Genomic DNA, 25,140 nt, shown 5'->3' on the forward strand with positions numbered 1-25,140 from the left:
ACAGCGCTGCATGATATGTGTATTTGGGCTGGGGATTAAAAGTAGGATTCAAAGACACAGACATGTTTGTCTGGAGAAGTGATATGGAGAGAGCCCCTTTGAGACTCACGGGAAGAAAGAAGTGGGCAGCAGGAGCCTTCATGGACTCAAGTCTACTTCCTCAGATGCTTTTGGTGGAGTGGAAGCCAGGGACAAACACATAGATGCCATTGGTATGTGAGAATGGCATATATATATATATATATATACGCCACATACTTGACATTTTGACACACCAGTGCCATATATTGGTTTGTCCTTGGCTTCTGCTCCACCAAATGCATCTGAGGAAGTATACTGAAAGGTCATGCTGCCAACCTCTTTCTTCCAGTTAATCTACTTCCTCAGATGCATTTAGTAGAGTGGAAGCCAGGGACAGACAAGTATATCCCATTGGTATGTGAGAATCGCTTATATGTACCTGTATATACAGTCACCCCTCCTAATGTGTGCCCTTGAATATACGCAGAGGGGCGACCTCTGCTATTTGCAGTGGCCTGTGTGTCCTTGCCGCATGCACAGGGGGTGCACTCCATTCAAGCCTATGGGACTTGAATAAGTGCGAGCCTCCATTTTCATGGGATGGGGTCTGGAACAGATCCCCACAAAAACGGAGGGCCAACTGTATATACATACTTGACATTCCCACATACCAGTGCCATATATATGTCTGTCCCTGGCTTCCATTCCATCACCAAATGTATCTGAGGAAGTAGACTTAAGTCTAGGAAAGCTCATGCTGACAACTTCTTTATTTCAGTGCCTCTCAGAGATGCTACAAGATCTCTACATCCTGTGTGGTGTGTATGCATTCAAAGACATAGCTGTGTTAGTATCAGTATGCAAAGGGATCTTGTAGCACCTTTGAGACTAACTGAAGGGGAGAAGCTGGTAGCATGAGCTTTCATAGATTTCAGCCAACCTCCTCAGAGGCATGTTTACATGCTTCCACTCCACCAGATACATCTGAGGAAGTATACTTAGGTCAATGAAAGCTCATGCTGCCACCCTCTTTCTTCCAGTTAATCTAGTTCCTCAGATGCATTTGGTGGAGTGGAAGCCAGGGACAGACATGTATATGCCATTGTTATGTGAGAATGACTTATATATACCTGTAGATTTCAGCCAACTTTCTCAGAGGCATGTTTACATAACACATGCCTCTGAAGAAGTAGGCTCCAGTCTACGAAAAGCTCATGCTACCAACTTCCACAGGACAGAAGGTTGAAATGTAGGACATGTCTTGGAAAAGAGGGTTCTTTGGTCACCCTGTCTGACAACTGTGCAATACTAAGCATGTTGGTTCAGCAGTAAGTCCCATTTGTAGTCAGTTGGGCTCACTACTTCCCTCTGATGTGTGTTTAAGATTACAGTTAAAGGCTATTTTCCTGACGTACACCCCTTAATCAGACACTTCCCTGTACAGCTGTTGCATCCGCCTTTTTGTTTTCTAGCTTCTGCATAGCAAGGCAGATATGCCTATCTTTGCGTAGCACCAGAAGGCCAGAAAGGACAAGCGCCTTCCTCTGGCAATAAAGAATCGCCTTTCCTTATTTTCCATTTCCTTCCCTTCTGGGAAGGATGTTACAAATGTTTGCTTTGAAGACATCCAGTAGTTCAGGAGAAGCAGGATAAACATGCCTGCATTAAGGGCAGAACCTTCACACACTTAGGAATATGTGTGTCAATCAGTGCGAACTTTTGTTAACCAAGCCTTGCAATTTGCTATTTGCATATAGCAAATAGCTTTGACAACTGAATATATGGGAAACTATACTTACCCAGATATTAGTCTTTTAACAGGAGAATCGTACAGTTGGCCCTCCACATCCACAGATTCAAGCATTCACAGCTTGAAAATGTTTTTAAAAATACATAAATTAGAAAAAGACAACCTTGATTTTGCCATTTTATATGACAGTGTTTTATTATGCTGTTGTATTCAATGGGACTTGAACATCCACAAATTTTCGTATCCACAGGGGGTCCTGGAACCAAACTCCAGCTTATGTCAGGGGCCCACTATATTTGCAGAATACATCAAGCTGAAATGGACTAAAGTAGCACCATAGCAGATAAATACCTTTTTAATTATTAAACAGCCAGTGGCTACTGTTAAGTGTTCTTCATTCCCCTCCAAAGGATTGTTCTGTTTCACAATGGTCAGCATTATGACAGTTTCACAGAAGTTAAACTCTCCCTCTCTGTTCTAGCCTTAAAGCGTTGACTTTTTAAGTCCAGAAGAGAGATAGTAAGAGCTGTAACACTGTGGAGAGGGGAAAGGAATAATTTCAGCAACTGAACCAGGTACCCTTAGTGATTTCTTGCAAGGCTGATCTAATAATAACAACAACAATAATTTATATTCTACTTAATCACTTGGAATCCAAGTGGATTACAACAATAAAACAAGATACAGTTAAAATTCTAAAAAAACCTATCCCTCCCCCCCAGTATAAAAACATAGTAATACTAAAAAGAGATTAAACCAGACAGATATTAAAAAATAGTATAAAAAGACAGTTAAAATCAGTGGAAGATTTGAAAAAAGAAATGTATAGCGGGGACCAGATAGGATGGAAAAAGGGATGGAGAAAAGGGGAGAGAAGTGGAGGGGGGAGGCAGGAAAATAGAGGTGGACCTAGTCTGGAAAGGCCTGATGGATCTGGTTGTTGTAGAACTCTTACTTGTTTTCAGACACTAATCCTGAAAGCTGGTTTATTTCTTCTTTTTAAAAGGAGATCTATTTCACGGGGCTGCTGGTCCTATGCTTCGGATGGAAACAATAAAGGTTGATGATGTCAAAAAATTCTTTCCAAAGAAAGACAGCTCCAACTAAAGTAAGTGAAATAAGATAGTCTTTGTTGTATCGTTCCATATGCAGGGATTATGCTTGCACAGTGAATGCCTGTTTCCTTTGTTTTATTTAATTTGAGATTGAACACCAGTGATTTGAAAACTCCTGTTTAATTATTCATGCTTAGTACAATCATGTGTTTGTGGTTATGAATTCTAAATTAATCTTTAAATGTGAAAGTGCTATTGAATCATTTCTTTCAATTTTCAGAAATAGCTTCTTTCATGCCAGCTACATGCATGTATGTACACATGCTGGTTTTAAACTCTTGTGTTTAAGGAATGGTGCTGACTTTGCACTTTGGAACCAATGTAAATGATAAAGTAGACATTCCCATGATCATTAAAGAGATTATTAAGATCTGGAGCTGTTTACTGTAAAGACAAACAGTGGTAAAATATTAATTGGCCTAAGAGTTAATAATTTTTATTGTGCTATAATTTTTGTATGCTTCTATTTTGTCAGGTGGCTGATTGGGTGGAGCCATCTTTTAGTGATTTCTGTAAAAATACAAAGACATCATCTAGCATTCTTCATAAAACAGCACCTGCGGGCACCAACCACTGCCAAAAGAGAAAAGAGCGTTTTCCTCTGTTAGACAGTTGCAAGAGTGAGAAGAAAAAAAGAAAACCACTTTCTACAGATGAGAGACACAAATTTCCCAAACAAAAGCACAATCAAATTGAAACTTGGGTGGATAAATACAAACCCAAAACTCAGGTAGGATATTGTTTGGAATTCCATTCAGAAATACGGCAAAGACCTATGTTATTAAAGCAGCAGACCCAAAGGGAAAGTAATGGAACTGTCTGTCTTGATTCTAAGTACATTAGGAAGTTAGGGCCAAAGCAGACTGGCAGGAAGGAGTGGCCAGATGCTGCTCCCAGCCTAATCACCCAGGGGCCACGGCAAACATGCCGCAGTCCTGAGGGCACCTCCCTCCACAGCCCCAAATAGGAGCGGAAAAGATCCACTCCCTTTGTAGCCAGAATTGAGCTGCTTTAGAGTGTGCCAGCATGAGCCCAGGATGGTTTCTAGACACTCTGGGGGTGTGCATTATGTAAAAGCAACGACCCCAGAGGACCAGAAGCCGCCCCTATCTGCCCTGCTGTTTCAGGCCAAAATTTGCTTGAAATCAGTGGAGCTCTGTTATAAATTTGTTTTCCAAAGATTGGGTGCAAACTATATGGGGCCCGGGTACATACCTCAGATTCTGTCCGGGCTGGCGGTGTTTTTTTTTTCCTCTGCAGGGAAGCCACAGCCACCAAACCGCGCAGCTTCCCTGCGGAGGAAAAAGAACCCACAAAAAGCAGGTTCTTTTAAAGCCGCAGGGATGGCCATTGGTGCACTGGTTACGTAAGCGCTGCGTGGCAACGTGTGGATGCCGCATGGCGCTTATGTAACAGTGGTGGCACCCATGTATACAGGGCACCACCATTGTTATGATGCTGCGCCATACTAGGATTAGGGATTGTGCAGTTGCAGCGTGGTCCCTTAACCCTAGTACGGCACCAGCACGGCGCATTAGTGCCGTCTGTACCGCGTCTGGGATAATTTTCATTTGTTTTGTTTCCCTATTTGATGAGTTAGCACAGTATGAGGTCCAATAACTTCATTTTATTTTCCGTAACTGTATTAGCAATAGGATAGTGTCAATAAATTAGTAAATTACTATATAGACAGAATTGTTACTCATTTTTTAAAAAAAAACAACAACACACACCCAAATGCAAATTTTTAAAACATGGAAATTTATTTTACAGAAATAAAGAATCTCCCTAGAAATTTAATCTAGATCAACTTCCTTGGCTTTGATTTGTGGCAATAATACATACTTTGATATGGAAATAGATATTCAAAGACTTTGTTGTAGCTTTGAGGGTGCAAATGGCCTCCCTCATATTTCCCTCATTCTAGCTTATTTAGCAGGGATAATACTGTGGAACTGTTTAGGTGCTAAAGGGAGTTGTAACAGAACCTCAAGCCCTGAACTCCATTGCCCATACTCTCATCTTGCTTGAGCTTAAAAGTCTGTAAGTGACCTCTAGTAGACATACTAGGATTCCAGGTGGTTGGACCCTGGTGGAAAGGATGTAAGTCTAAATGGATACAAGTGTGCCAGGACACTAAGTCAGATCATGTACAGAAAATAAAGGAAATGATTTAATAAAAAATTATAAAAAATAAATAAAGAAAGAAAGGAAGGAAGGAAAACACAGCTGGCTACTTTAAAATATTGATTACACATTTATTCCTTTTCAGTGATAGGCACAGAATATATGTTGAAGCAATGACTTCTGTAGGATTTAATGTTACTTTTTTCCTATATAAATATTGTCTTGTTAATTCTTTTAATTCTTTTTTTTAATTAGAATGAGCTTGCCGTGCACAAAAAGAAAATTGAAGAAGTTGAAGCATGGCTAAAAAGCCACATATTTCAAAGACAGCCTAAACAGGTAGAATTTATTTACCTGACAATGTGGATTTTTTTAAAGGCTTTTGTTATTTAAGTCATACTTGTTAAATGTACAGCAGGTTCTTCGTTTAAAAAAAGTCAGGAGATAATAAAAATCTTGCATGACATTTAATCTTGTAGCAGTGGTTCTTATAGTAGTTAATGCAGCAGTATGCTAGTGAGATTTACCCTAGCAGCCTAAAACTACAGTTAAAAAAACCAAATGTACCAGGACAATAGTATGATGTAATTGATAATATGGCTGGCTGTTACAAGTCAGAGAATATTCAGTTGCCAACTTTTTGGCCTGTTCATGTAACAAAGGGCAAAATTTAACCTAGTATTGTCTAGTATAGCCTATATGTAAGGGATGCTGTGGCTTAATGATTAAGATGCCAATTCTCATGATTGCAAAATCAAAAGGTTGGCAGTTCAAGGCCCAAGTGCAGCATGATAGGATGAGCTCCTGTCACTAGTCCCAGCTTCTGCCAACCTAGCAGTTTGAAACTATGTAAATGCAAGTAGACAAACAGGTGCCACTTTAGTGGGAAGGTAACGGCATTTGGTGCAGTCGTGCTGGCCATATGACCACCGGAGTAGTCCTTGGGCAGCACTGGCTCTTCAGCTTAGTAACGAAGATGAGCATCTCCCCTTACAGTTGGTTATGACTAGACATTCATGTCAAGAGGCTACCTTTACCTTTACCTTAAAGCCTATATGTAAGATAAATTTTCAGGGAGGTCTCCACGATCCACCAGGGTGGCAATGCAGCCTCCTAACCCCTGACAGTTATCCACCTGTACAGGATAGGAGCATAACAGCACAACAAGATAGGAACATGTTGGATTAGATTAAAAGGTGTTCTGAAGCTAGGAAATGGCTTCATACTTTTAGAACAGGGCACTGCTTGAGAGAAACTAAATCCACATTCTTCCTTTTTCACAAGCAGAAACATATGAACTGCTGTAGTTCTGTAATGTACAACACTACTAGCTATTTTCCTTTCCTTTGTTCTTTCACTTGTAGTAAAATTTATCAAGTATTTTGCTTTAATTGTGTGTTTTTTCCTGCTGCTTTATTTTGAAATTTCTTTCAGTGGAAGTTTATTATTATTATTATTATTATTATTATTATTATTATTATTCTTATATCTAATGAGAATCTTCCGCTTACAGAACTGTAATGAAATATTAACTCATTGGTAATGTGATTTGGCAACAGGTCTGTTAACAGAATAAAATAACAGGAAAATTAACTCCTTATATCAAGGTTATACTGTTTTAAAATCAGAAGCCTAGTTGTTCATTTTTTGTGATACTGTAATTTAAGTATGATATGGTGTCTTGTTGTAGGGAGGCTCTATTTTATTATTAACTGGTCCGCCAGGATGTGGAAAGTCTGCAACTGTGGAAATACTAGCCAAGGACCTTGGCTTTCAAGTTCAAGAATGGATAACTCCTATATCACTGGACTTTGCAAAGGATGACTTTCATTATGCTTTGAACCACGGTAATATATATACTTAAAAATCTTTAATAATTTTATTAAAGCAATTAGAATATGCCTTATTTTTTATCACTTGTAGTTATCTCAGTCTAAAGTAAGTAAGTTGGTAGTAAGTTCCATTGAAACTATAAGACAAATTTCTGCTTAAATGGACACTAAAAGCAGCATGCTTCACTTTTCATTATATTATAAATTACTAAATTTTAAGATAAGCTGTAAAACAATGAGAGAGAGAATTAGTAAGAGCTGATTGTACAGTTTTTACTGATTGTAGCCTGTGGTCTGGTTTGTATGTAATGCTGAACTAGCTGAAGCAAGCCTCAGGCTCATATTCTCCCCTCTCCCTCTACAAAGTAGAGATCAGAAACTTCTATTACCATTTCATTTTAACCAAGTTTAATTTGTGTCTGAACTCTGAACTGCAGCTATTTAAAATTGTAACAACAAGCTATCTGTATGAACTCTATACTAAATTTGGTTTGTTTTCGCTAATCTTTGATCTAAAACATACTGCAGAAATAATCCAGTTTTAAAACTGCTTTAACTGCCCTGGCTCAGTGCTAGGTAATCTTGGGAATTATAGTTTATTGTGGTACCAGAGCTCACTGACAGAGAAGGCTAAATATCTCACAAAACTACAGTTCCTAGAATTCTCTAGCATTCAGCCAGGGCAGTTAAAGCAGTTTCAAACTGGATTATTTCTGCCGTGTGTTTTGGACCTTTGTTAAAGCTAACTGCAGGTAGTCCAGTTTGGGACATCACAGCAGCTGTGGTTAGTCTAAACAAATGAAAGTTTATGAGTTCCTTTGTTCTGTTGTTTGATTTGAAATATTTCCCCCCTATTAAATTGGTTCATAGGCTTTGAAGAGAAATGCACGTTTTTCTTTCAGTACTGCATGCTGGTTTATACAACACTGAAGCACATAAAATTAATGCTGCATGGAACTTTTGTGTTAAAGCCAATTTGAGCTTTCAGCTTATGTGTAACTTGTTTTCTGTATAAAAAGATATAAAGGAATCCCGTCGTACCTTAGACACTAATTGAGAAAAGGAAGTTTCTAGCATAAGATTTTGTGCATCCCAATCCAGTTCATCAGATGCATTCTTATGGTGCATTCTGTGTTCTGCAATAAACTTACTTTGCCCACTGAAAGACCATGGAGATCGAGTCTGTGCTTTCTTTCAGCAGAAATGGTCTGTATTTGTGCCCACTCCTGTACCTTACATACATGGTGGGTTTCAGGATGTTTGGGGTGATAATCTGCTCAATAGTCAGAAATTTGTTCTAAAGTAGAGAAACCAAACAGACAAGTTTTAGAAAACTGTATCTTCTTGTTCATGTGGTTTTTAAAGTCTATATAAGTTACATTATAAAATGTGCTCTTCTGCTTAGAAGCTGATTTTCAAGCACTTCCTTATCAGAGCCAGACAGCCATCTTCCAAGAATTTCTGTTAAGAGCAAACAAATATCCCCGGCTCCATCTGGTTGGAGAATCCATAGAAACTGACAAAAAGTTTATTCTTGTGGAAGTAAGTAGAAATAGTTGTATAGACCATTTTACTATCCACAGCTTCCCTGTTTGCTTCCCAATTTATGAAATAACAGCTTCAGTATGTGTCAAAGTAAGCTGTTGCCTTTAAAAGCTGAGATATACTGGTAGTTCATTGTAGAGCAAATTCCATCACCACCAAACCCCCCCTGAGAAGTTTCTCACAAGGAAGAAGGAAGTTTCTCACAAAGGGCTGTTATTTGAAATTGTAGTCATTCCATCTGAAAATTTTGTTTTTACTTAATAGTTTTAAACTTGTGAGCTGTTTAATTGGTTATTAACATGGATATTCATGGTGTGCATGTTATTTTTTTCCCACTGTGATAAAAATTAGTGGCTTTAGAGCTCTTTGTGAAAAAAATGTAACCCATGGTTTTTATTCAGATGGGATTAATCCCCAACATATCTACCTAGAGTTGGAAAAGATTCCTCTCTGAAATCCTGTATCGGGGTGAATAAAGTGTGTCCACAAGGTTGCCTGTTTTGTTGTTATGTGCCTTCATGTTGACTCTGACTTGTAGTGACCTCATCATAGGGTTTTCTTGACAAGATTTATTTTGAGGTTCAGAGAGTGTGACTTGTCCAAGGTCACCTAGTGCATCTCCATGTGGATTCAAATAATTGTTTCCCAGAGTCCTATTCCATCATTCAGAATACTGCACCATGCTGGATCCATGTGGCCCCTGGAGGTGCCAAATTAAAAAAAAAAATTAAATGTTTTCCCAAAAATGCCCCTAAAGGCTCTTTAGGAGGTATGGGAGACATTTTGGCACATGTCCTGGGGAGCAGGCCCAGGAGAGTTTTTTTCTCTCTCTTAATAAGACTATACCGCCATCTTGAGGGGGAGAGAAGCAGGCCAGCAACAACAGGCCTCCGCCTGCTAAGAAGTAAAGCCCTCCTCCCGACCGCCATCTTGAGGAGGAGAGAAGCAGGCCAGCAACAACAGGCCTCTGCCTGCTAAGAAGTAAAGCCCTCCTCCCCACCGCCATCGTGAGGGGGAGAGAAGCAGGCCAGCAACAACAGGCCTCCGCCTGCTAAGAAGTAAAGCCCTCCTCCCCACCGCCATCGTGAGGAGGAGAGAAGCAGGCCAGCAACAACAGGCCTCCGCCTGCTAAGAAGACAAGCCCTCCTCCTGACCACCATCTTGCTTGTCTTTATTGCATGTTGTTCTATTTTTATTGGTGTTTTTTTTTAGGTTGTTTTTATGATGTGTTAAAATTTATTGATTCTGTGAACCGCTTTGATCACCTCGGAAAAGCGGTATAAAAATAAAACATTATTATTATTATTATTATTATTATTATTACATCTGCACTGCAGAAATAATTCAATTTAACACTAGTTTAACTGCCATGGCTCAGTGCTATGGAATCCTGGGATTTGCCGTTTTGTGAGGCACTAGCATTCTTTGTCAGGAAGGCTCAATGTCACACAAAACTACAGTTTCCAGAATTCCATAGCATTGAGCCATGGCAGTTAAAGCTATATCAAACTGGATTATTTCTGCTGTGTAGATGCAGCCTAAGTGTTAAAACAAAAACCAAGTGGTGCATTTGGGGAACAAAAACTCATTTTTGCTGAGATGCCTTGAGGAGGCCAGTGAAACCCTAACGTCTGATAGTTACGCATCCTAGTTTAGATGGACATTACATCCCACAACTAAGTCCCAAAATGAGTTGCTTGTTTTCATAAGAGTAGTTTTTTGCATTCTTATTGAATACTTAAATAATGACATAGCATGTCTGAAGCTCTCCTTCTTTCTAGGGCACCTCTTGTCCTAGCCATTCTGGTCAGAGCCCATGGAATCACAGAACTATTTCTGTATTCTAAAACAGGCTCTGGGTTGCAGTTTTTTAAAAACAGAATTCTCTTTCCAGTGTTGCACAGCAAACAACTTCTGAGGAACTTTGAAAATGGTCTGCAAAATATTAAGGCACAAAGGCACCACTACAAGCATAAGTTGGGTTCATCTAAAGTAGATCTTTGGATTCAACTCTATTTATGTGTTATAAAATGAGTCCATTGTAATTTTAATAGTCCAAAGAGATTGAGAGTCAGCCACCACAATACTAGTGCAGCAGGCATGCTAGAGTAACAGAATTGTACCTTTTTTCAACAGGATATGCCAAATCATTTTTGTCGTGATCCTGGCAGTTTGCATGAAATTTTACGGTGAGTGTATAGCACTGTTCAGCAACTAGTTTTGTAAAAGGGCTATTTGAAGATATCAATATAGATGGGTATACCAAGGTTTCACTTCTCCTCACTGGAATGGTCTTTTACTCATCCACATCTTCCTTTACCTCTTGAGTGGGTATGTGTGTGAGAGAGAGCAGTTAACACCCAGAAGGAAAGGAGAGATATTGGCCCAAACATCCAAGTTGCTAATTGTTAATATAAACTCTTATTGATTGCTGACCAGTACTAATGTTTTTAAGTTTGAAGTTGTGCTTCTCCCTCCTCACTTTTCTTTTGTGTTCTAGGAGTTTTGTACGGACAGGCAGATGTCCTCTTCTATTTATAATATCAGATAGCTTCAGTGGAGCCAGCAACCAAAGGTCTCTATTCCCAAAGGAGATTCAAGAAGAGCTATGTATATCTAACATTAGGTAAAGAGATTATTAACTGCATTGGTCATGACTGAAGATTTTCTGTGAATCTTATCTTGATCATCTTTTTTATTTCTTTTCTCAGTTTTAACCCAGTGGCTCCAACAATAATGATGAAAGTTCTAAATCGAATAACTGCAATGGAGAACAGTAAGGTAGGACAAATTAAAATAGCATTGGCATAATTACAATATAATCATATTGTGAAACAGAGTGGGTAGCTTCCTTGAGTGGGTGGGGCATAACCCCCCACCCCCCCACCTATTAGTAATGCACCTCTTACTATTGAACTGCTGGTGTAATTTGATGGCATGGCAGCAGTGTTAAAAAAACTATTTGGCTTAAAAAAGGTATGTACAAAGAGAAACTGTCTTGTATATAGGTATATACAGTGGGCCCCTGTTATCTGCTGGGGTTTGCATGGATGCTTGAATCTGTGGATAAAAAATCCGTGGATGAGGAGGGCTAACTGTAAGCACTTCTAGAAAGTTCCTGGATGCATTGATCACCCTGCAAAGAAAATGGTTTGCTGTCAAATCCCATGAACCTCATTTTGTACCTTGTGTCAAAGGCAAATTGTGGCTTTTACCCTATGCTACAATTTGCCTTCAAATAAAAGTTCGTGTGCATTGTAATCAATGCAATGTTTACAAAGTGACAAGAATCCCCAGCAGGCGTATTTTTTTGAACATTGGTGTGAGGAGACCTTAGGGATAGAATATGGGCTAGTGTACCAGTAGGTTGCTTATTGAAACAAGGATTTCTGTTGTAAAGGTTATGGAAGAGTATATATTGAAAGAGTATATATAGTGAGGGAGTTATTTTTGCACTCTTACCAAACTATAGTACAATCCTTAGAAGAGGATTGGATTTTGGAAACAGATGCTGACCTTTAGGACCCTTTCACCCTGCACAACTGTAGCACTGACATTCCACTTTAACTGCCATGACTGTGTTCTATGGAATCTAGAGGTTTGTAGTTTGGTGAGGAACACCAGCTTTCTGGCTGAGAATTTTTAATGCCCACCCCTTAACTGCCAATCCTAGTATTCCGCAAGAAGGAACCATAGTATTTAAAGTGGAATCATAGTGTTATAGTTGTGTAATATGACAGGGATCTTAGTTTTATGAAATCCCTCTAGCCACAAAGATTGTAAGATGGCAGGCCCAAAGGCATCATCATTCCACCTATCTAACCTTCCATGATTGTTATAACTTAAGTGTTCAGTGTTCTGCATTCCTTTTGAGTAAAGACAAGTTTTAAAAAATCAGATAATAAATTGCAACTTTGATTAAGAAATGTCTGGATGTACACAAAACATCATACATAGATAGCAATTGCAATGCATGGTCTGTCAGGACAATTCTATATGTTTAGTAGGGATGTCTGTGTATTTTCACAGCACTGTTCCACTACTGAGTTGGGACATCCTTGTGGATATCATCTGTATCAAGGCAGACTTACTAATTATTAGATGGGACACTGAGATAGTAAGCAAATAAATGAAAACTGTAGAAGTCTGATAAGAAAATATTACATTTGAGTTATTAGATTTGGTCTGAGTTATTCGATCTAATAATTCAGAAAACTGGAATATGTAGGATTAATAATATGTGAAAGTTTATAGTAAAGTCTATAGTTGTGGTAAACACTGACATATGAAGTTGTAGCAGTCTTACATTGGTTGTAAAATCTTTAAAATTATAAAAATGAAAACTTTCTGGACACTGTAAAAATGAAAACTTTCTGTATACTCTTACTTTCTTTGTAGAGTGGAGAAAAAAATGATGTCCCTGATAAAGCCACATTAGAGTTGATTTGTAAAGGATGTTCAGGTGATATTAGGAGTGCAATAAACAGTCTTCAGTTTTCTTCTTTAAAAGGTAAGATAATTTCTTCAACTTGGCTATTTTGCATTTGAACATTTTTGAAGTATATCCTAGTGGAGTCCCTTAATGGTGTGAAAGAGAAATTAAGCATTTTAAAATGCTTACAAAATGGATTTTGTAAAATGTAATGTTTACTTTAACATGAGCAAGTACAACAGGAGGATGCACATGCACTACAGCATTCTTGGATAATCCTCTCTTGCTGCAAAACAGAATCTCTCTTCTTCCATGGCTGATAATGCTCGTATCTGTTAATTCTCATCAACAGGACTTTAAGATTGCCAGGAGGGATGATTTTGCAAATCTCTTCATTGGTGTATTTAGAATGCCAGTGCATACTTTGGTACTGCATGAGTCAGCAGGCAGTAAAAAGCAATACAAATATGAAACAAATATATAACAAAACCTTTAACAAATTTTGTATAAATATAATATCTAGAAAGTTCTTAATGGATGCTTTTTATGAAATTATACTGTTCACCAGCATATGGTTCATTTGTTTTTATGGTCTCACAAACATTATGCATTTTCTCCATTTTGTAAAATGTAATTAACAACAACAATTTTTTTGTTCTTTATTGATACATCTTTGGCTTAATGTCATGTTCTTTTACTAAGTCAAGAATTCTGAAGCTCATGTTTTTCTTCTTTTCCCCCCGCCCACTTTGTACATTGTCTTTTGCTTATTTATTGCCAGAGTATTTGTCAGAGAACATCTTCTGGTCACAGAGAAAGGGGGATTGTACTTTAAAATGTGATACACTTTCTAAAGTAAAGAAGAAAAAGAAATCTAGTAGCCCTTTACAAAACCAAGAGGTACAAGCTATTGGTGGCAGAGATGCTTCTATCTATCTTTTCCATGCTTTGGGAAAAATACTTTATTGCAAAAGTAAGAAAATTTTAACTTACTATTCTGCGTTCCTATGTTAAGAAATAATCACCTTTTTACCTATTGACAAATTCTACATTTGTCTACAAGTGATCTAACATGTTTATGGTTTTACAACAATATGAAGGAGTCAGTGTAGTCAGTATCAATTGTTTTCTTTTCCTAGGTAAATCAGTGAGGATAATTCATGTAATTAGCAGCAGTAGTGAATGTGCTGCAGGTCACATCCCAGGGGCTGTGGCTTGCGTCAGACAGTAAGGAAGTTTAAAAAGTCCCTATTACATGAAATCTTACATTTGAACACCTGTCTAGATATAGGGTTCTTCACTGTGTGGATGCCTGAGGACAGGTCCAGGGAGAATGCTGGGAGGTGAGGCTGACACCTCAACCAAATTTCCATCAGGCATGGAGACAATAGCTGTATCCACACTGCAGAAACAATCTGGTTCGACACCACTTTAACAGCCATGGTTCCATGCTATGGAATTCTGGGAACTGTAGTTTGTTGTGGCTACAATTCGCAGAATTCCATAGCATTGAGCCAGGGTAGTTGAAGTGGTCAGACCAGATTATTCCTGCAGCGTGGATGCAGACAATATCACCTTCATGACTGAAGATTGTGATATGCCCTTCATGTATAAATTGCCTGAAGTGGAGTAATTCTTATAAACCAGGCTTCTAAATGCAAATAATTTTTTAAAATCTGATTATGTGTCACACATTAACCAATTTCTTCTTCTCCCATCCCATAACATTTTAGAAATTAGACTCTGTCCCTTTCACTCATACTATCAAGAATTATCTCTTTATTTAATCCCTTCCCTTAACACATTTTTATTTAAATGTTACTCAGCTATTCCCCACCTCATCACATGTAAACCTGTGCAAATTAATTTTGTTGTAGTTGTAGTTTGACACCACTTTGTCTGCCCTGGCTCAGTGCTAGGGAATTCTGAGAATTGTAGTTTTGTCAGACATTTAACCTTCTCTGTCGGAGAGCTCTGGTGCCACTACAAACTACAGTTCTCAGGATTCCCTAGCACTGAGCCAAGCCAGTTAAATATTATCATACTGGGTTATTTCTGCAGTGTGTTTTGGCCCATAGTAATCTCTTCTTGTGTGTGTGTCTAACAGCTACTTTTATTAGCAGGCAAAAAGTATGTACTATATACATTGAAATTATTTGGGACTTGGTAGCACCACCAGGCGCTGAGCTTGCACTGTCTGTGCTACTTTACATTGAAGAAAGGCATATAGAAAGATGTGTAAAGAAACAAATACTGCATTAATTCTCAATGTGGTTGTGGTAACGTAAGCTGTGCAGTTCTTTGGTGTCCCCATTTTTTTTCTTCCAAAATAATTTTGCACATAGAGTAAGTCTGTTCTCCAGCTAGTTTGCAGTAGTTCTTTTTGTCTCTTTCAAGCATCTTCTACACGAACCTACAACATTTACATTGTATTACCTAGTGAGATAGGAATACGCACTGGCCTCATACCTTTGAAATTAGGGGGGCTCCATGTATAGCTAGTAGAAAAAGTACTGCAAAACTAGTCTCCTTTCCAACACCTGGGGACAGCCTTTTTGACATTGGTCATCCCAGTGTTCTCTGAACACAACATGTACTTATACTTCATTTAAAAGGATAAACTGCAAAAGCAATCTGAGCCACACAGACTACCATATATACTTGACTATAAGTTAACCTCATGTATAAATCAAGGACAGTTTGGGGGGCAAAATTAAGGATTTTGATATGACCCATGGATAAGTTGAGGGTAAAACTTAGGGTCTGCTTTCCTGCCCATCCACCTGCCCTCGTTTGTCTCCAGCTAGCCTGTTTATCTCCTTATAGAAGGAGGACAGGAGGAAGAGACAAGTGGGTGGCTGCAAACAATCGGGGGTGGGTGGCATGCACCCTTCCTCGCCCTTCACAGCCTCGCTGTCCCCTCGAGAGACAGTCAGGATAGAGAGAGGCTTGAGGGAGGGAGTGCTTGCCCTTAATTCTCCTTCCCAACCCAGCTGTCTCCCAAAGGGACAGCCGGGCTGGGAAGAGGCTTGAGGGGTGAACACTTGCCCTGCCTCCTCTTCTCCAGTCTTGGGGAAAAGGCTTGATTCCGTATTGACCCGTGTATAAGTCAACCCAGGGGGTTTTGGTTCAATTTTTTGATATAAATTTTTTTACTTAGACACAAGTATACGTATATGGTAACACTACCCAATTAGAGATTTAAACAAGACTTTTGATTTTGGTCTATTGTTAGTTAACTGTTTTCAAGTTGACCTCGACTCATGGTGACCCTGTAAATGAGACACATCCAAGACCCCCTATTCTCAACCTCTCTGCTCAGGTCCTGCAGGTTCAGGCCTGTGACCTCCCTGATTGAGTCTGATTGATTCTAGCCACCTGATATGTGGTCTTTCTCTCTTCCTACTACCTTCTACCTTTCTTAGCATTATTGTCTTTTATGCCTTCTCATAATGTGTCCAAAATATGACAGCCTCAAATTTTCAACTTGGCTTCCAGGGAGAGTTCCAGCTTGATCTGTGCTAGGACTCACTGTTTGTCTTTTTTGCTGTCCATGGTATCCTCAGCACTCTTCTCCAGCACCACATCTCAAATGAGTTGATTTTCTTTCTGTCCACTTTCTCCACTGTCCAGCTCTCACATCCACATGTGGTAATGGGGAATACAATGGCTTGGATGATTCTAACTTTAGTGTTTCATTAGTTGTACTCATATGCAAAGAATATATATTTTAGGTATTTAATGTTCAAATATAAATGTAGAGTATCAATTCCTTTTATAGGAGAACCAGCAACAGAGTCAGACTTTCCTCAGTTGCCTGCTCATTTATCAGAATATGAACGAAATCACTTACTTGTTGAACCTGAGGTAAACTGATTAGTATTCACTGTTATATAGTAAAGATTTTCTGCTAGTGACTTGAGCAAGTGATGAATCCCTATAACAATTTATAGGGCTGCTTAGAAATGTTTCAGTGATGTGTATTATTAATTGTGTGTTTATTTCCTCTGTTTAGGATGTCATAGAAAAATCACACATGCCTGGCGACTTATTTGATTTATACCTTCACCAAAACTATGTAGATTTTTTCTCTGATATAGATGACCTTGTGAGAGCCAGTGAATATTTGAGTATTGCTGATTCCATTTGCAGTAACTGGGATGTAAGTTTTTAAAAAGTAAAATGCTTATATCTCAGCTTATGAAATGTTTACTTTAACTTTCATGCTTAAGTATATAGAAGCTTAGTGTAAATGTCATAGTGGGTAAATTTGAACTACATGCTGTGGAAGGTAATTCATGGGTTCACAATAAATGTCCTTAATTTGTAGGCTCGATTAAGATACAGTCAAGTGTATGTTATCCAGCTTAATGAATGCTTTCTTACTTTGCACTGTAGGGCATGTTAACATAGCACTGAAGTTTTTTTACTGTACTCTACCTATTCTGATCTAGGGCTGATTTGTCTATGTTCTGATTCACATTCCTTTTTTTACATGAGAAACTTGTAATGTGACAAATATTGTTGCTCCCATATATTGTCACTAGACCAAAAGCTGAAAGAGTGGGCAGTATGTTGAGTGAAATATATATTAATGATTAATATTTGGCAGATTTAACAGATTTAACTATATCCTAAAAACATGCTGATTTGTGGTATTAAACACAAAAGAATATTCAGATGTACCTTCTGTGTCAATAGCTGGTTGGTTTAGGTCTTCCATGTATATTGGATATGTTTGCAGGTTTGTCAGTGTCCTTGTGACACAGGTCACATGGTATGAAATACCAGCAGTCAGTAGTAACTTTGGCATGTCAGTTGTAACCAGTCCATTGGTATACACTGCCTGATTACTCCAGATTGTGGCAGGAGCATCTAAACAAATCATGCTTTGTTTAACATATTGTTCAATTTCAAGAAATATGAGTCTTCTAATTGTTTTGTTCCCAACAAATCAGAAATATATTAATGGTTCCTCTGTTTTGTTGGGAGAGTAACAAGAGAACATACAGTGGTACCCCGGGATACGAATGCGCCGCCTTACGAAATTTCCGAGTTACGAAAAAAATCCATTGAAAAAAACATTTCCGGGTTACGAAGGTTATTTCGGGTTACGAAGAAAAATTTGGTGCTTTTCGGCGCGATTTCACACGGAATCGCGGCTTTCGCTATTAGCGCCTATGGGCTTTTCGGCTAGCGAAAGTTTCCGGGTTACGAAAGCGGCGGCGGAACGAATTAATTTCGTAACCCGGGGTACCACTGTATAGCACTTTTGTGTGGACTACACACTAAACAAACCAAGAAGCAATGTGAGCAGGCAGTGTACATATTATTTGTAATTGTAATAGGGCTTCTTGTAGACCCCTGGCTTACATATCCTTCTGCTCCTTCTATTTCTTATCTTTTACCATTTCCTCCCAAAACATTCTGGTTTTGCCATTATTTTATCTAATTATCTATGGTTTTGTATATAATCTCTAATGTCTAGGGGACTAGGCTATCTTGCTGCTTTTGTTGTTTATTAATAACAATATGGTTGCATTTTTTATCAAAAGAACTTTTAAGTTGCATAATAACCTTTTCGCGTGTGTGTGTTTAAGACTGAGGTGGGGGGGGGAAATTAAACTGCACTTACTGAGCATGTGTGTATGCATATACAATTTGATAATTTAACAAATATTAATGGGGATACTATAGCCAACTTGCATTGTTTCAGTCTTGGTATGTTTTTATATTCCACATGCAGTTTTTATAACTCGAATGTTACCACTTTCTCTAGGCACGACCTACACTCCAGGATTATAGTGCATCAGTGGCCACCAGAGGTGTGATGCATTCAAACAGAGCCAGTGCCCAGAATAGGGGAAAAGGCTTCCGACCACTTCATAAACCACAGTGGTTCCTAATCAACAAAAAGGTAATTATTTTCTACTTTAAGAAAACATTGTCTTAAATTTTTAGGAAATGGTAACCTGAGATAGAATGACATCAAGCTCTGATTTCCTAATGCTACTCTTTGAAGCATGCTGTTGATTAACAGTGCTGTAAAATTGTCTTATCTCACATGTTTCTGATCAGCATCTAGGTTACAGGATTAGAGAGATTTAAGTTTCAGCAAAAAAAAAAAAAAGTCTAATCTGCTAGCAAGTGAAAGTTTTCTAGATGAGTCATCCCCACAGTGTATTTTAGGACCAGCTTACTGTAATTGCACAAACAATCCAAGAGGCAAAAATCTTCACAGCAAGGCTGGGAAATATGTAGCCCTTCAGCTGTTGTTGATTGCAGTTTGCATCAGCTGTAGGCAATGCTGCTGATGGTCGAGGATGATGGGAGCTGTAGTTCAACAATATACTGTATTCCATCATTGTTTGTGACAAAGTTTCCTGGAGTATGCCTGGATTGTATGGTTTAACTAAAAGTGCATTTATGCTGACTGTGGAGCCATCTATCTTTGTGATGCATGTTCAGAATAAATAACTCAGAGCATTTAGGACAAGGATAAGGAACTTCACTTCCCATGAGCTTGGACTTCAGTTCCCATCAGCTCTAACTGGGACATCAAATTGGAAGGATCATGGGAAATGTAGACCAACAGCTTATGGGGGGGCACAGTTTCCCTGCCTCTTAAGATCTTGAAACTGCATGGCAGGGGGTTGGACTGGATGGCCCTTGTGGTCTCTTCCAACTCTATGATTCTATGATCATACTAGATCTTATATGAAGCTGTTCAATAGAATAGGGTTGAATTCAGTTTTTGGAAAGGCTCCAAATATACTAATATACTTACTCTTCTAATAGTAGAGTGACAGAATAGAGCTTCTGTGTTTCACCTTGTTTCAGCTATTAGAGTTCTTTGTTTTGCCTCCTTATTTAGTATCAAGAAAACTGCTTGGCTGCAAAATCCCTCTTTGCAAGTTTCTGTTCACCACCACTGTGTCTTCAGACTGAGCTATTACCTTATCTTGCTCAGTTAACCAATCCAATGAGAAACCAAGGTATGTTTCAAAATGCAGCTTCTGTACAGAATGTGCATTGGACATTTCTTACAACTTAGGGGACAGATAAATTACATAAGCTGAAATCAGTAGAGTTGTCTTACTTCTAATTCTACTATGAACACTGAGCAAGAGAGGTTAATTATGCTCTGAAAAGCCAACATACTTGCTCCTGATAGTTTCCACTAATGCTACAAAGCTGGTGTGATATTGTATTTTGCCACTGCTGCTCTACCATATCTTCTTTATATATTCTGGACACTCTCTAAAATCACTCTCATCCAAATTGTGTTGTTAACAGCATGATGATTGTACTGATTGGGGGGAACATACCTTAGCGACAGAAAAAGCCCTATAAAACACAGGAGAATACTTTTACAGTGCAATTTTGTGCATCTCCACATAAAAATAAGCCATATTGACTGCAATAGGACTTATTCCCAGGTCAGTGTGTATATGATTACATATCTTTCAACTTTTCACAGATGAAAACTGGGACACACATGGCCAGTCAACATCTGAGTGTTATCAATATGACAAAAAATAATGAAGAAGAGGGTTGCAGTAGTTTGCCTCTGCCCGAGCCTACTAGGAAGGGAAAGACTGCCCATCTTCTCTCGCCTCTCTGACTTAATTGAATGCAAACTACATTTATACTTTGAATTCAAAGCAGTTAAAATATGCTGAAGGGGAAAATGGAAGGGGAAGAGAGAAACAGACATCTTAAAAGAAGCTGAAAAAGTAGAGATGACAGAGAATTAATGGGGACTCATTGCCAAATTGGGACAGTTCAAGGGTGTTTGATTGCAGTCTTGCTTCTATAGAAGAGAGAGAATGAAAGCACCTAGGTCAAATGTTTGAACAGTTGTTAGGGCTATGTTATTTAATTGAGTTCAGAAATCAATGTCTGATCAGCTTCAAACAGCTGATCCTTTTAGACCAGATTAAGGTCCTTTTGGGCTGGGATCAGGCCAGATCCACCAGATCAACATCCCGTCAGCCCAGTCCCAGTCTGGGACTAATGTCCTGTATCATCCACACAAGATGGCACCAGGCTGGGGGAACACAGGCCTTTTGACATGTGTATATAGGCCAAATATTACTTACAAGAGATCAGCAGCACTTCGGCTCTAGTATAAAGAGTATAAAGGCTAGAAAGAACACAAGTTTGGAGTTCTGTAGTCTAGCCAGAATAGTGTATTAGTTACAGCCTGGCTTTAATATCCTTAGCCTTGAAACAACTTTTTTCTACAAGGTTTATCTTTCTTCTTAGAGACTGGGAAAAGACAGATACAAGTGTGATAAATATCTCTATGAAAAATATTTACAACTTAAATAGGGAAAATATCTGACAGATTTAGCATTTCATACATTATATTTTTTACTAGAAAGTAGTTAGAGCACGTGTTTATCCTACATTTCATTATATTTCTGACATTTCACAGTCACTGTATTGACTTGAAGTGTATAGTATTCTGGTGATACATACAACTCTTTCTGCTGGAAGGGGAATTTTCAATGTTCCCCTTCCAGCAGACCTCCTGTTTTGTGAAGAGGCATGAAAAGGTACTACAGGAAGGCAGCTATCCCCATGTGAATGCATTAACACTTTTCATATGCCTTTAAAGTAGGAGAAATATGAGGCTTGCATCCCAGCCAAAATAATTAAAGCTATCTGTCCATACTAATTTAATTTGAAATATGGTGGGTTCCAGATCCATGAATTCAATCCACCATAGTTCATCATGCCCCAAATTATTAAAGGGAAGCAATGGGAGCACAGCATGTGCTTTTATGTCACTGCCATTTAATAATATGGGACATTATGATCCAAATTTTTTCATTCCCATATATGGTCGCAGAAATGGATCCTTGCAGATCCAAAGAGCCCACTGTATTATTTTAGGCTGCAGTCATGTCTCCATTTTCATGGGAGTAAATCTCTTAATTCATGTACATAACATGTATTGAATTGTACTGTAAATCCTGTTTTACAGTTTGACACACAACAATTCATGTACTGAACTGTAAAGTAAGTTTTTACTATTAATATGAGCAGTTTTCCTGTGCTTTAAATGGAAGGAAAGTTAACATTTAAAAACTCGCTATACTTTTGTGACTTTAAAAAGAATGGGCTATTTTACAGAGGATCTTTTATGATTTCAAAAACAAGTTTATGATCCTGTAGTTGTTTATGTATTTGTATTCAAATGCATAAATGTACACAATAGTCTGGATTAAAGTGGGGAAAAATTCAGAAAACAGATCTAATTTAGAATACATATAAAATGCATTATATATAAGATTACACAAACCTGTGATCTTCAGAAACATCATTTTAAGTAGTAATTTTTGTGTGTGCTTTCTTAGCTCAGATTACTTTTATTCAGGATGTTGGAAGACTTCCACTACAGAAACGCTTTGGAAGGTAAATGTTTTTGTCATTTTTTGATCAAACATTTGAAAAGCAATTGCCTGCATTGGTTCTATCCCTGCATGGGGAATCTTGTTTTATATTGTTGTTGTTGTTATTATGCTTTATTTATATAGCGTTGTAGATTTACACAGCACTGTACATACAAACAATAAAATACATAAAAATAAACCTGCCCATGGCGTACATTCTAAGAAATAATAGCATAATACATATAAATAATATGAAACACAAACTAGCTAATCTATATACTGCAACATAAATCAGACAATAAAGCATTTAAATGCAAATACATTCAACTCTCCATATTTGCGGATTTGATATTTGCGGATTTGATTATTCACAGATTTGATTAATATGTTCTCTCTAGAATCTCTAGGTCCTCCAGTGCAATTCTATGGTCATCTTTAACTAAAAGTTGCACCGAAAGACATAGAGATTCCTAGAGAGAATACTTTACTAGGCATTTGTAGCTTCTCCAGTGCAGTTCTGTGTTCAGTGTCTGTTGGACGTTGACCAAAGAGTTGCACTGGAGGACCAAGAGATTCCTTAAAGAGGTGTCCTCTCAGGTAAAAACGTGGTGTTTTTGTTATTTTTCCATATTCATGGGGATCTTGTGCTCCTAACCCTAGTGAATATGAAAGGACAAGTGTATAAAATATTCCTTTGTGTCAAATTGTAGTCCGGCATAAGAGATTTTTAATTCTTCCTTCCATTTTCTACCATAGCATTGTATGTTCATAAATTTCAAAAATTAAAGAGACGACTGATCTTTTTATTCTTGTGTCATCTAGCACTGAAAGATCACAGAGTAGGTGCCACATGAGGCTATCTAGGGATAACATTGTACAATCAAAGTGCTATTGCCAAAAAGGTTCTTCTCCGGTCACTACTCAGAAGTACATGGAAAAGGCCTCTGAGGATGATCTCAGAATTTGAATAGGTGCACGTTGGAGGAGGCTCAGGCAGCCAGGGCTGAAACCCTTTTGGGAACTGGGATTTTCTTTATTTAGAATCACATTTTTAAAAATAGGGTATACAACCCATGGTCAGATAAAAAGAGTCTACCTAGCCTCAGAAATGCCACTTACTGTATGAATTTAACTTGTGAAGTCATTTTAAGAGAATTAATATTTTAACTTTGGTTTATTTCTTCTAAGGGGAAGAATAGATATTATGACAGAGTGCTGAAGATGATTGTTTCTCAGTCCTAGCATTATTTTAAGTTAAAAACTGCTTCTTTGAGTAAAATGTTGTCTGCTCTCCTTAGTAATTTAACAGGATGTCATTTTTTGCATGTTGCGAACATCATTGTGAAAGACACAGTAGTCTTACCTGTTTTTTGTTTTCTTTGAGCGCCACAATAATCTTGTGCAAGACAGGAATCATGCTTCTGATTGCTGCTTCACAGGTTGCAGCTTGAAACTCTTACTGATAAGGATTCTACAGTTCACATCCTGGACAGTGATGATGAAGGTGAATTTGCTGGGGTCAAGTCCACAAGCATGCTTATTCAAATGGAGAAAACAAAAATCAGTGACGTGAATGAGCCAGGTGAATTGCCCCTTCCTTCCAGTCAATCTAGTGGACTTGAACTACCAAGCAGTCAGCCTCAGCCTGTTGCAACACAAGCAGTCATGGAGGAAGATGACCTTAACATAGAAGAATATGACAGTGACTGAAAGTTGTATAATCTCAACCACAAAGCTGTGATAGTGTTGAACAATATAGTTCTGATATTTTATAAGAATTCTTATCAGATACAGAATAAAGCCACAGTGTTAACGTTTATTTTTTCAGACCGCACTTGTTACGTGTTGATACAGGGTAACAACTAATATGGAAAATATTATAGTGATGGGTCTTTGCATTTGTTTTTTTTACTCTTCTGAGCAAAATTTCAGTGATCCAAGTGTGAAATTTTGTTACCTACCCATAATGTGGTATGGAAATCTGTATTGCAGGGAAATTTATTTATTTCAGAGTTTTTTAAATGAAATCTTGTAGCTGTTTTGAGCACATTGTCAACTGTTTTGTTAACATTTGATAAGTCTCACTCTTATGTTCTGTGACAAATACTGTACAAAGAGTATTAGGCCTGCATTGTACACATTTAAAATGTATATAAACCTCTCAATAAAATCCTAAAGAATTAATTTGTTGTGTGTCTTCAAGTCATTCCCAACTTAAGGTGACCCAATCATATGGTTTTCTGGGACTGAGAGTGTGTGACTCACCCAAGGTCACCCAGTGGGTTTCCATGGCCAAGCAGGGAATCAAACTCTGCTCTCCAGAGTCATAGTCCAATACTCAAACCATTACACCATGCTGACTCTTAAAATTTTTGAAGTTCATAAAACAAAAGAATACATTATATTTTATACAAACATGCTGGGGGAGAATATTTTGCTTATTTATTTTAAAAAATTAAAAGATGCAGATCTGTACTTCAGATCACCTGGCTGAGTGTGTATATGATTCAGCAAAGTAACATCCAACGCTTTCCTGTTCCTGGATTTGTATGTCTTGGTGGCCTGTTGTTGTGGTTTGTAATTGTTAAAAGGTGTACTTCAGTACAGTTCAATCTCAGACCTGTAAGAAAAAAATAGGAACTTGGGAAGTTTTAGTTAAGTCGTTTCTTTTAGGTAACCCTTCTCAGAACTGCCTAGGCATTCAAGTTGAAAAGAAGTTTCACCACAAACTAGGCATTGAAGCTAAGAGTATGTGCGAGTAAGCCACATTGAATGGGAACTTCTTAAGTAAAAGTGTCCAGAGTGGTGACCATCTTAGTCTGTCAGAACAAAAACAACCTGAAGAGTCTTTCCACACCTTAAAAAAGTTTTATTTGGGATAAGCTTTGATGGGTTTGTTGCCCTGATAAGCTGCTTG

At 38.1% G+C, this 25,140-nt stretch overlaps 1 protein-coding gene across 1 annotated transcript; it reads left to right on the top strand.

Annotated features, from left to right (window-relative positions):
* The first annotated feature begins 1,843 nt into the window (after positions 1-1,843).
* Positions 1,844-24,407, top strand: LOC149323896 (cell cycle checkpoint protein RAD17-like). Its single transcript, XM_089493866.1, is given in 17 exon segments — positions 1,844-2,848; positions 2,850-2,879; positions 3,362-3,616; positions 5,269-5,352; positions 6,704-6,860; positions 8,251-8,387; positions 10,527-10,579; positions 10,891-11,016; positions 11,102-11,171; positions 12,789-12,900; positions 13,604-13,795; positions 16,604-16,689; positions 16,838-16,984; positions 18,602-18,739; positions 19,697-19,817; positions 22,188-22,245; positions 23,663-24,407. Coding segments are annotated over 17 exon segments (2,079 nt in total). The 5' UTR covers positions 1,844-2,806; the 3' UTR covers positions 23,934-24,407.
* Positions 24,408-25,140: the final 733 nt, after the last annotated feature.

Source organism: Sceloporus occidentalis, unplaced genomic scaffold (genome assembly GCF_023333645.1).
Source record: "Sceloporus occidentalis isolate IW3139 unplaced genomic scaffold, rSceOcc1.0.p SCAF_1, whole genome shotgun sequence".
In the NCBI taxonomy this organism is placed as follows: domain Eukaryota; kingdom Metazoa; phylum Chordata; class Lepidosauria; order Squamata; family Phrynosomatidae; genus Sceloporus; species Sceloporus occidentalis.